This window comes from Cyprinodon variegatus, unplaced genomic scaffold (genome assembly GCF_000732505.1).
Source record: "Cyprinodon variegatus isolate N-32 unplaced genomic scaffold, C_variegatus-1.0 Scaffold24, whole genome shotgun sequence".
Taxonomy (NCBI): Eukaryota; Metazoa; Chordata; class Actinopteri; order Cyprinodontiformes; family Cyprinodontidae; genus Cyprinodon; species Cyprinodon variegatus.
Genome location: NW_015150477.1, coordinates 928,286 through 941,830, shown reverse-complemented (window position 1 = coordinate 941,830; position 13,545 = coordinate 928,286). Strand labels below are relative to the sequence as shown.

Genomic DNA, 13,545 nt, shown 5'->3' with positions numbered 1-13,545 from the left:
GTTGTTTCTTTCCATTTTGGATGTCTGCCTCAGTTTTTTTTTTCATTAAACCAACAAGAACTCATCTCTCCTTCACTAATTTCTGTATTTGGGTCCTCAAGCAACCTCACCCCCCTAGCTGACAGAAGGAACCAGCCAACAGTGACTAAAACATGAGGTGAATAAATGAGAGAGTGAACAAAGACCAAGCTAATCAGCAGATTGGGAGCAGGTGTGGACTGACACAAGAGGGCAGCAGAGGGCAAACAATACCTAAGAACTCAATTACAGTATCAAAAATGACTAAAATGACACAAAATGGACATGAAACCAATAAAATAGAAAACACAGAAAGACATGAATCAACATATAACTGAAAGCTCAAAAAATAACATTTAAACAGAACCAAAAAGTGCAGAGTCATGACACGGTAGCCAAGCAACTTTGACGATTTCCAACCACTGGCAAGACAAGAATGGTTTAACATCAGTTAGTATTTGGACCAGTAGTTAATACCCACTGCATGATAGAGAGAGTTACAGGACACAACAAGAAGGATAGACACTTAAAATAAAGACTATCTAATCTAAGCAAATATGTCAAGTGTTAAAGTTTTTCATGAAATCCATGCATTTTATGTAGAATTTGACATCTGACAATGAAGAATACAAAACAACCAAAAAACATAATTTTCTTGAATTAACCATCAGATTCAGTCAAAAACAAACACTTGAAACATTACTTGCATACCATTAATGATTGTATTACATACTTTTAGATTTCTTTGACTGTACACATATATTCACCAATAATCTTCAGACAATCGGAGCCTATTGTGTTAAAATGGCAGACATCTGTTTTTAATTTAAGTGGTTTAATGGGAAATAGGTTGTTTTATCCAGGTTAGGAAATTTGTGTAATATCAGATAAAATGTGATGAAAGGTTTATAAAATAAATAGCGGTCATTACAATTCCTAGTATGGGTAGAGATACAAATTTATGTAAGTCTCTGTGTGACTTCAGCTGCCAAAGGTGGTGGATCTTTAGATGGAGCATAATGCGTCCAAGGCACATGATTCCCCTGGGCTCTGCTTTGAAACCATGCAGACCTTTGCAGAGTCTGCATCCTCATTTTAGGACAGCTAATTAGCCTCTGTCATCACCACAGAGTATTACATCACAACTCTTCGTCAAAAATTAAATTGTGCTTTTCATTTTTCTGCTGCATTTCTTCAAATAAACTGCTTGTTTTAAAAAGAAAATAAAATCAGTAAAATTAAAGTTTTTTTGTTTTTTTTTCCTTGGACAGGATTACCCAGCAACCACTTCATGAAGTTGAAATGTGTCATATTAAACATTTCATTGCAAAATAAAGTTTTTATTACAGGTTTCTCAGTAGTCATTCTACACAATTTAATAGCTTTTGCTGGTGTGCATTGACTTGCTTTATACTAGTGACATTTTTTGTGAAGTTAATCTCTACAATTCTTGTTTTAAATACATTTTCTTTAGTTTTTAGTTGTTGAATAACTCCAGTGCAACAGGGGATGGCAATGCAATAATCTGTCCAGTCAGAGATATAACTGAATATTTAACCCTTTTAGTATCCTCATAAATGAAAAAAACATCACACAGTATAAATACAAATAACATAAAATTATGGTAAAAGGAAAGCATACCCATTTCACATATTTTCTTCTGTGTACACCTTTTATTTTATCTAGGTGTGTTTTATTTTATATAGGTACACATTTTATTTTTAAATATGACACAAGCATTATCCATATGCATTTTTTTTATGTAATAACAAAGGCTAAAGAAAGGTGAGAGAGGAGGAGCTTAAAACAGGAGCAAGGACTCACAATTTAAAGGAGCACGAAGTAATTTTAGAATCACGCTCCCTCTAGAGGACCTTTTGAAAATAGCACTGTTGTAAACACTGACAGCTCTCTTCTCATGTGAGGAATTTTACATGATCTGATGTAAACAAGTGTACAGCAGCCTTCTCGTTGGAAATTCTTTCTATTATGTAAAGTATAAATGTAAAGTGTGAGTCTTCCTCTCGAGTAACAAAATTTTTTTAAATTGCTCTCATAAAGTGATGGAGGCTCTCCACAGATGGATGCTAAAAATTAATCACTCTAAAATCACAACAGAAACACTAACGGTGATTAGCAGAAATAGTACTTACAAGTCCAGTAACAACATTGTCAGGTCTGTATCAGCTTTCTTCCATATTTTTGTTTGTGGAATGCTACCTTATCCAAATTCTTCCTTGTTAGAGTTGTTTTTGTTCTGATCTGATTAAAACCTTTTCAAAACCATGACCACCTATCGTCTCTAAAGCCTCTTTTTAACTGAAATTAGCAGGTTTCACCTGGGTTTTTCCAAACACTAGTTGATGGCTAAAAATCTGCATTTGGCTCCCTTCCCATTGTAGAAAAAAAAAAAAAAAAAAAAAGCTGGGTCTAACGCCCGCTGGCAAGCTGCGTTGCCTCTGTCCCCCCGTGGTTGCGTGTCTGGTGACACTATCTCACAGGGTTAGCATTGATGATGTCACCAGTGTGACAGAAATTAGAAAAGTAAACAATAGAATCGAACTTTATTGATCTCACAATGGAGAAATTCACTTTTGACATTTACTCTTATAAACAAACAGAAGCTGCACAAAGGAGGAAAAGGTGCATAACATATATACAATGCATCCAGATACATGCAGTGGATGGTTAAAAAAAAAATAAAGGAGGTATTTAAGGTCACTTTATATACAGTATCTTATGTACAGTAAAGTACTGGCAGGTAAAGTTCGGTTTCTGGTTTGTTAAATAAGTTATTGCAATGTTATTAAACCAGAGAATAGGGCGGTGACAATATAAAGTCTGAAGGCAGCAGGGATTAATGACCTACAGTGGCGCTGCTTTTTACACACGGATGTATAAGTCTGTTACAAAAGGAGCTGCTCGGCTCCTCTACGGTCTGGTGCAGGGGGTGAAAGGTGTCGTCCATGATGGATATAAGCTTGGACTGCACCCTTCTCTCTGCCACTTCCTTCACCGAGTCCAGAGTGCAGCCGAGGATAGGAGTGTCCCTCTTTACCAGCTTGTTCAGTCTCTTTCTGTCCCATTCTGCACTACCAGGGGCCCAGCAGACAACAGCGTAGAGGAGGGCTGAGTCCCCTACAGTGTCATAGAAAGTTTTTAGCAGGGGCCTGCTCACTCCAAAGGACCTTAGCCTCCTTAGGAGGTGGAGGTGGCTCTTGAGATGTAGTGTAACATATAAGGAAGCAAGGGCATGGTCGGTGTGCTTTATTGCTTCGCACTTTTATCCGTCCAAATCCCTTTTTGCTGCTCCGTGTTTTCAAACAGACAGGGTTGTTTTGGCTTGTTAGATCAGACGCAACTGGCGCAGTGTGTTGATGTATGTATGTTAGACTCAATGGTATCATGTAAATTAGCGTGTCGACCCGGATCTGCTCTTTCCAGAGCATGTCAATCAGAGCAGTGGCGATTTTAACATGGGTCGCTTGCTGAGTCGTTCGACCTGGGGAGTGAGCTCTTCCCACTGCCACTAAAAGCCGATTGTTACTGGGATTAAACTGGTTTTTCGGCCAGTGGGAAAAGGGTAATAAACACGTACATGACAGAGACTTAAAAGAGGATTTATTTAAATAAAAAAGTTACTAATGCTGCTTTAATAATTTCCGAATGGGCTTCTGAGCATCCTATTGATATAATTACTAGTGGTATGGAGCCGTCAGCCATGCAGAGCTAGTTTGTAGTTTTTCTTAACTTACTGCTGTTTTTTATTCACTTTGTGCAACTTGAAGCTTTTTTCCTATGCAGGTGTTTCATGTTAGTGTGTTAGCACCATGTCTGCTTGTGCAGCATATTTTGTTTGTGCAGCATGCAGGCGCTACTTTTTCCCCTTCCTTTAGACTATGTGGCTTATACAAATATTGTATTTGAAGTATGTTTGCACTTTGCCTTTTTCTGTTATTAAATCATTGATAAAAGTTGGACAGAACACCACCATATCTGTGAATGCTCGACTACAAACTCTATCTTACAAATCCCTGCAGCATCACAGGAGCAAATGCAATGGTCTAAGCCCTTATTACAAGAACACATGGCAGATGCTTACTTAGCATCATTTTGTATTTCTCTTCTCCGCCCTCTCAATTTCTTCCTCAGCTTGTTTAAAAAATGAGGCCTGCTGCGCTGGGGAGGATGCTTGAACTTCATGTTTGGCTTCTCGGAATGCAGATCTCTCCCATGAGTCTCTGATATGTAGTTTCGAGTCTCCCACTGACACAGAAAAATGCTGGAATATGCTTTCAGCTAATTTCAAAACTCAACCCAGATTTCAAATATGCTAATGGAGTAATAACCGCAGAGCCCAAATGCGTCCATTAGGACTAAAATCAGTTGAGGTGTTCTGCCAAAATAAACTAGACAGACATTAACAGCATTTTCAACAAGAAAAGAACTAAACTGTGAAAGTATTTGTTTGTTTTTAGTTTAAAACTGAAATCCCAGCAAAAATACTGATCTTTTGTCCACTACTCTGCAAAATGTTTTAGAAGTATAGATGTGATTTACAATTGGTTCAAATAAAGAAACACAAATTTCCCAAAACTGTTACGTTTTGACCAAAATCTGTTTTGTTTTGATTATTTCTTTAGTCTTTCTGAAGGTTTTTGCTTCAGAACATGTTGTAGCAAGCTTATTTTTAAAAGAAGGTGAAATTATTTGGTTTATGTTTTGGAGTGATCAGTGCTAACACTGAATGATTGCCACAATACATGCATATCCGTTAAGTTAGGTTAAGCCCTGAGGGTTTAAGGAGGGATTTCTACACAACTGAGGTCTAAATTGAACTGTTAAGTTTTGAGCTTGAGTAATAGACTTTCCTAAATGAACAGTAAAAAGCAACCACATTTGAAGTCCTTTTCAAAACATAAGGATGTATTCATCAACATTTCTAACCATAGCTGCAACAAAAACTGGAGTGAGTCACCTAATGCATGAATTATCCACAATAGATTTGATGGACCATTGTACCAGTTTGCACAATTCGACCAAATGTGCCAAAAGTTTGCCAAGTGGTCAAATCATTTTTATCATAGGACTCCTGCACTTGATGCTGTATGTCATTAACTATCAACCAGAGCAGCTGGTAAAATGGGTGTAATGGTGGCCCAGGCGTTGGGCGTGCGACCCATGTTGAGAGTCTTTGGTCCTCAATGTTGCCATTGTAGGTTCAGTTCCAGCCCTGTTGACCTTTGCTGCATGTCTTCCCCCTCTCTAATCCTATTTCATCATCCCTAATTTCAAAAATCATAAATAAATAAAACCCACAAGAGCCTAATAAAAGCAGTTAATAAAGCAATTTTTTCTTAAAGGCACTATCACGGGTAGGAAAGGAACTCCAGACTCCAAACAAATGTCGTGATGTTATGGAAATGTGCATGGGAAGCAAAATATCTAAAAAGTGAGCCAAATGAAACATCTCTATACTGGAATTAATACAGAGAATAATTACATTTCTGGTGGTCTAGTTAGAGAGGCTGGATTCCTGGACTCTGAGTCCTACTTTCCTCTGTTATTAGTTGGTTTGCATCATCCTCTTTCTTTGACCATAAAATCTTCACTACATATATTAACATCATTCCCCTTGACCTGTGACCCTCCTGGTCTATCGTTCTACCTTCCTCTAATCAAAGTATTTTCTCCCTCCTTACCTTTTTGCCAAAGACACCTGGAATGTCTCCATCTTTAAATTTCTTTTTCATTTTGATCTGCAATGTGAAAGCATTATGATTTGGTCAAATTGTGCAACTTATTATGATTAAAAAGTCTATATACTTTTTACATTATATCAATTATTAAATCAAATAATCCTGAAGCCTTTGTCTGCATTGGAAAAAATTTAAATCTAGATAAGTCATTTTTTTCTTAAAATATGTTCATTTGTTCTTGGATTAGGGAGACAAAAGAGACATTTTGCCAATGGAACAAGACAATTTACGTTTGAAATAAGAAAACACAATTGCATTGACTTATTTCAAGTGCATATGATCTAATTATCTTATTTTGAGAGTAAAAATACTCATTCCATTGGCAAACTATCTCATTTACCTGCTCAAACTAAGGGTAAATTCACTTAATTTAAGAAATTTTTACTCATTTCTAGATCGTTTTTCCAGTGTGGAGGAGTCAATCATATAGTATAGATCTTTAGATTGCATTAACTGCCTCTAAAATGCTGTAAACATGGCAGTTTTTGTGAAAACCATGTCAGTGACTACTTTTAGAAACATCAAAGCCTCCTCATGTCAGGTGTTTTGGGAAAATAAATGACTCTCTTTGACCTACTTTTACCGAATGTGAAAAATGGGTATCACCTTCTTGGCCTTGTTTTAAACATAAAAAACAAAAGTCCATCAAAGCTAAAAGAGGATGCTCTCCTGGTCCTGTGTGCATCACATCTCAGCTCAAAGGTGGAAAATACAGAGAGAAAAAAATACTTTTACATCCATATATGCAGCTAAGACCAGATATTCATAGCGCTGTGTTTTTATTTGGGTTCTGATATTAAATAAGAAGAAACCATGCTTTATTCTCTGACCAGCTTATGTATAATTATTTAAACTAAATTTAAGAATTTTAAAGCACAGTAATCTTTGTTTTTTTAAATACGTACATTATTATTTCCTTATTAAGAAATGTTTATTTTTTTGCGGTTTAAAACAGACTTAATAAAACTTTTCATTTCTCAAAATGATAATATTTAGTTACTTTATTTTTTATTTTTTGTCATGTTAGCAGGGTAGGACATAAACAATTGTGTTAAAGTAACTAAATATGATTAAGTAGATGCCAAAAATGATTTTTGATTTTTTTTTCTTCAGTTTTTCAGTTTCTCTCCCAGGCCTGATAGACCCCATGCCCAAATCTCAGATTAGTTAATAGTTCAAGTAACTGTGGAAATACTTTATTTTTATTCCTCACCTAGTATGCTAATATACACTCACTGGCCACTTTATTAGGTACACCTGTCCAACTGCTTGTTAACACTTAATTTCTAAGCAGCCAATCACATGGCGGCAACTCAGTGCATTTAGGCATGTAGACATGGTCAAGACAATCTCCTGCAGTTCAAAGCGAGCATCAGTATGGGGAAGAAAGGTGATTTGAGTGACTTTGAACGTGGCATGATTGTTGGTGCCAGAAGGGCTGGTCTGAGTATTTCAGAAACTGCTGATCTACTGGGATTTTCACGCACAACCCTCTCTAGGGTTTACAGAGAATGGTCCGAAAAAGAAAAAACATCCAGTGAGCGGCAGTTCTGTGGGCGGAAATGCCTTGTTGATGCCAGAGGTCAGAGGAGAATGGCCAGACTGGTTCGAGCTGATAGAAGGGCAACAGTGACTCAAATAACCACCCGTTACAACCAAGGTGGGCAGAAGAGCATCTCTGAACGCACAGTATGTCGAACTTTGAGGCAGATGGGCTACAGCAGCAGAAGACCACACCGGGTGCCACTCCTTTCAGCTAAGAACAGGAAACTGAGGCTACAATTTGCACAAGCTCATCGAAATTGGACAATAGAAGATTGGAAAAACGTTGCCTGGTCTGATGAGTCTCGATTTCTGCTGCGACATTCGGATGGTAGGGTCAGAATTTGGCGTCTACAACATGAAAGCATGGATCCATCCTGCCTTGTATCAACGGTTCAGGCTGGTGGTGGTGGTGTCATGGTGTGGGGAATATTTTCTTGGCACTCTTTGGGCCCCTTGGTACCAATTGAGCATCGTTGCAATGCCACAGCCTACCTGAGTATTGTTGCTGACCATGTCCATCCCTTTATGACCACAATGTACCCAACTTCTGATGGCTACTTTCAGCAGGATAATGCGCCATGTCATAAAGCTGGAATCATCTCAGACTGGTTTCTTGAACATGACAATGAGTTCACTGTACTCAAATGGCCTCCACAGTCACCAGATCTCAATCCAATAGAGCATCTTTGGGATGTGGTGGAACGGGAGATTCGCATCATGGATGTGCAGCCCACAAATCTGCGGCAACTGTGTGATGCCATCATGTCAATATGGACCAAACTCCCTGAGGAATGCTTCCAGCACCTTGTTGAATATATGCCACGAAGAATTGAGGCAGTTCTGAAGGCAAAAGGGGGTCCAACCCGTTACTAGCATGGGGTACCTAATAATGTGGCCGGTGAGTGTATACCCTTAATAAAACACTGTGCTCATTTTTTGATGTCTGATTTGCAAAGGCAGAGTCTTTCACTTGGACATAAATTCAAGGTGTAAATAGTTTTGCAAGTTTATGCAACCTTTCCACATTTTTTTTTTTAGGTTTTGATATTGAATTTAATTGAATCCTTTCAGAGACTGATAAACAAACAATAGCAGATTGTAGTAGAACCAAATGATTTCTCATTTTTCGCTAATAAACACAAAAGACAAATCTGCAGCCTGGGACTCTTCAGTCAAACTGTCAGGAGATGAGAAGTATCTGTTAGTTTATTAATGGTCTGCCTCAAGGACCTAATCAGGTAATCATGTGGCAGGTTTTTCCTCTGGGATGGACTCTTCTTTATGGCGCCGAACCACTTTCTCCCCTCGTGGCGTCTTCCTCCGTCCTCCTTAAGCCTCACAGCTCCTGCCAAGGTTTCAAGTGACAGCCATTCTGTCGATCTCCTGCTGTCTTGTTCCACCCAGGGGGTGGATGGCGGCGGTGGTGGCGAGGGGAGCAAGCTCATAAAAGGATGGGATGTTGAGACGCACCAGCAGTTCCACTGGGAAGCAAGAAGGAAGGCACCTTCAGAGGATTCCTGTTGAACAGAGAGAGACATGCCAGAGCCAAAGAAGCCAGGTAAGATGGCCCATGCAACGAGATCATCAGGTGAATGTATGAAACCAGAACTTAATGAATGGTGAATAAAATAAGCTGTTTGCACTGTGATAAAGAACATTCAGGCTTCTAGTTATAAATGAAGTTATTTTCTACAAAAAAAGGCTGAATAGGGTAAACCTTAATGATTATAGGCATATTTCGCTTATTTTATCATGCAAGATATTTTATTTTCTATTTGAATTTATTCATAACATGATTTAGAGCAAATATATCTTAATTACATTACAACAAAAACATACATGTTATTTTAATCTTTGTTTAAATTGCAAATATTTTTTTTCAGGAATAAATTTGGTTTGTTTTCTTAAATTCATCATTGTGGTTCTAAAAGCTGGTAAATTGTCTTAAAATGTGTTTAGTGGATAGAATTTTAATATCAGGTAAAGATTGTAAGGAAGTTTGTAGTTTTTTTTATTAGGAAAAAGATGTAGTTTGAGAAGAATAGGAGGCAATCATCTCCTGGAGTTCAAGCTCAATAAGTACTAGAAAGTAATAGAATAAAACACAAATGAAAAGCATAGAAATATTAAGTTGGTTTGAACACATCTCCAAACCTTTACAGGCTCAAATATATAAAGTTTTAACCAGAGTCAATGATTGATTATAAGAGGAGTTTTGACCCACTATTGTTTTCCACATTTTTCAAACAAACTGGAGGGTTTGTACGCATAATCATTGAAGTATTATTTATTTTCTGGGATTTTCTTGCCTACTTTAAGTTGTCCAATCAGTTCTATTTAAGTATGTTTTTATAATAAGTTTAGCTGAAATTAAATTGCTGTTAATAAAAAAAAAAAAGGGGGGTTTCTTTTTTTCGGTTGGGCCCGGTTTGTTTGGCTGGAAAAAATACTACAACTGAAAAATTTGAAAATGTCTTTTTTATACTTATTAAATGCATTTTTTCTGTTTTTAATGTTTATTAATGATCTAAAACACGCAGGTGAGGTAAAGAGAACAAACAAATTAACAAATCAGTCTTTCACTCAAAGTACAGAATAGATAACCCAGATAAACATTTAGCAGATGGCATTTCATCAGCATTAATAATAAGCTCTCAGATAACTCTATTAACTGCAAAGTTTATTCCAGGAATGTATCATCTTACCAAAACTGCGGCTTAACCAATAACCTCAGCAGTGAAACACAAACCAACCACAAGACAACGTTCACAGCATTCAGCTGTAGACGGGCTGAGATGTTCTTATCAGTCGGCGGGATTCTGCTCTGCAGCTGACAGTGAATGGGAGTATAAATGGGCAAAGACGAGGGCACGGAGGTCAGCAGGAGGCGGCACATTTAAGCAGAGTGATGATTTGTCAGTGTGGCCTCTGCCATGTCAGGTGTGACTGCGCTGCATCATGTCTCTGCACATCGGTCATCTTATCCGTCTGACCCTGGTTGCTCTCTGTCTGCTGGTATCCATGTGTGTGATGTCTATCGTCTCATTGTTGTTATGTAAGAAATGCTTTAATCTGTGATAACAAAGCTGAGACGATTCAAAGTAATTGTATTCTTGACCGTATAAAGTCCATGTTTAGAGATGAAAATAAGCGTTACTGCGTGATAAAATGTGTTGATTTGATATGTCTCCTCTGCAGAGACCTTAAGCCTATTCCCATATCATGCAGTAATTTCATCCCTTCATTTTATTATATCCTACCAATGAGTCTCCAATCCGACATCCTTACATCATTCATATCGTATTCCTAACACCACATTATCAAGCTCCTCTCCTTCCCACCTATCCACCCGTCCACAAATTTCTACCCCTGTCTTGAACTTGATCACACCCTTTTAGCTGCGAAAGTCCCCTCTGCCCCTGTCGATCAGCTGGTCACGGCTCATGTGGCACTTCCAGCGGCGTCTTGCTCTCTGCAGTGAAAGCTAATCGAAACCCCAAGGAGAACGCCTGCTAATAAACAGCAATAAGAATAGTTCCCAAGTGCGAGGATGTAAGCTGTGGGACCGTGGATCCATATACTGTAGGAGATGATGACTCTGTAAGAGGAGGGAGAGGGTGCTTGGTTTGACTCAGCTGGACTATTAAAGGAAAAGAGAAAGGGGAGAAGAAACTCATCAAACAGCCAGCATCAGTTTATTCTTTAAAGGAAACATGTGAATCACATTACCTTAGCTGACAAAAGCAGTTAAGCATCAAGTGTTGCAGGTGGCACTATGAAATCAATAGTAACCATGGCCATCAATGCTTAGCGCAACAGGAAGGCAAGACAAAAGTAATGATGCAAAGTCCTTAACTCATAATGGAGTTCATAGATGTTAAGATTTATACGGTAAGTATTCCAGTGAAATGAAGGGAATCGGGAGAAATGTCTGAAAGGAGCCGATTGCAGTCCTAGCAAGCTTCCACTTGACCCAGGGATCCTGTTTCTAATCCACCAAAAAGCTAAATGACTGTTGTGACTTCAGCTTCAATTCTAAATCAAAAAATTCCTGCAGTGTTCAGAAAAAAAGGCTAAATTCTGCTTTATCAGCAGCGATAATCTCGTGTGGGTTTCCCTTTCTGTACCCAGCTGTCACATAAAACATTTTATGTATGCCCACATAGCAGCTATCAACTTCAAAACTCCATCTGTAGTTAATATTTGTAAGCTAAGGGGGTCTGCCTGTTAACTCCCTGCTCAAGCCGTCAGAGCCCTGGATTAAAGGGCAATTTTTTTCTCTGCGTTTCTGATAGTTGTTTTTCTGTAAATGTGGTGCAAAAATGAGTCGTTTATGCGTTATATACCAAATTTTATCATTATATAATACTTGATTGAAAAATGTGTAAATTATAGCTGAGCAGCAGTGGTCTATTAGTAATGATTTCAGGGTTGACAGGGACTTGTTTACCTGTTGTCACAATCTTGATTATGTTTATATGCTGGAATAAAAAGAAAATGTAGCATAATGGATTTACAGTCTTGTTATTTTTAAAAATATACATGCATGTATAGCATTCCTCCCACTATAATCAGCAATAAAACATATATCTTAGACAAAAATCACGCCAATGCGTCAGTCTTTTCCCAAATCTAGGGTAGTAATTAACATTTAATGACAAAAAAAATTATGCTGAGTTTTAATGAAGAATTAGCCCTATATTAGCCTTTCATTAAATAAAAAACTGAGACCATTAAATCTTTTTAGATCTGTCTAAATTTTACAATGGGTTAGCTCAAAAGTATAGCTATGCTGCTATTGTTAGGATTTTTATTCCATTGAAATTAAATTAGAAGTCCATATTAAACAGTGTAAAATAAATTCTGTGTTTTAACTGGTCTACATCAGCCTTAAGGTGTGACTCCCGTTTCTTCTTACGTGGAAAAATAAACTAAACACAATTAGACCAGACAAAGGGAGATCATATTAAGAAATGACTCCACTAATAGGGAACAATGTGCACAATCTGGACACGATGAGCATGGAGGTGGAGGTGTAATCATATGGAGCTGCATGGGTGTAAGTTGATATTTATAGATATATTCACATACAAGCTGCATCACAGTCTCTACAAGTTTGGCAGAAGAGCCATCATTCCTGATAAATACTCATCTTAAATGCCTGTAATGCAAGAAATGATGAATAGGATAAATATAACCCAGAACAATCACCTGTTTCTTCAAGGGTTGGTTGTTCCAGCCTCTAAGCAATAGGGCGACAGGTATAGAAATCTAGGTAAAAGCAATAAAATGCTTCTACACTTCAAGGTTGTCTGACCTAATAGAGGATTCAGTCTTTAATCACTTAAAAACAAATAAAGAGATGGACATTATTAAAAGCAGGGCACCTGTTTCCTTGCAGATATTTTGCAATATTTGTAACCTAATTTTTATTTTGACCCAGAAAGCATTAAGCTTAATGCTTTTATACCCAGTGTATCTGTACAACCCAAGGCTGTGGTTATAGTTATGGTCAACGTTAGAAATGGTCAGAATATTCTGGATGATCATAAATAGATCTCTGGAAACCAGATCCCTTAACATAACTGCTGGTTGCTTTTTCAGACAGCAAACTCATTTGTCTGTCATTACTGTATCTCAGTCTAAGTGAAGCTGCATGGACAAATGAAAGCTACTGTCCTCGCTGGTGCACAATCACAAGTCACTGTGGCCTCATTACTTACTGACTAACCACTAAAGAAGAAGCACACCTCTGTTTAAGAATAATAAAACACCAGCTAAATTTTTTTATGTTGAATCTGGAAAATCTGCCAACTAAGTTTTCAACGCTAACATCCTGAAAAATACATTTTTGATAGTTCGAAACTCTCCATTTAAGTATAAAATATATTTGTTTTGTTTTTTGTTAAGAAAAGCTCTAATTGTATGCTTCTAAACTAGAGGATCTATGAAAGCAACGTCTCAAACATACTTAAGGGAGGAACCAAACCTTTTTTTGGACACAGAGTCACGACAGGCTGACACCAAAACAATAACACCGATTGCATTTTTACATCTAGGCTGCTTTTTCCTTTTTCTTTCAAAACTAATCAGATTTTTAGACGGTTCAATTGTAGATATTTTTAAAAATCTAAACAAAACATTCTACTGTTAAAATGAAGCTGTTTTGCAGGAAGAAGGTGTAAGTCCATGGCTAAACCTAAGCCTAATAGCAAGTCTTTAA

At 37.6% G+C, this 13,545-nt stretch overlaps 1 protein-coding gene across 3 annotated transcripts in view; it reads left to right on the top strand.

The window, feature by feature from the left end:
* Positions 1 to 8,715: 8,715 nt before the first annotated feature.
* The window catches only part of LOC107096735 (myosin-binding protein C, fast-type-like), a 106,904-nt gene continuing 102,074 nt past the window's right edge, over positions 8,716 to 13,545 (top strand). For all 3 annotated transcript variants that reach the window (XM_015393535.1, XM_015393525.1, XM_015393516.1), the window contains exon 1: positions 8,716 to 8,880. In XM_015393535.1, the coding sequence (XP_015249021.1) occupies positions 8,859 to 8,880 (22 nt within the window). In that variant the 5' untranslated portion in view covers positions 8,716 to 8,858. The remainder of the gene's footprint in view (positions 8,881 to 13,545) is intronic.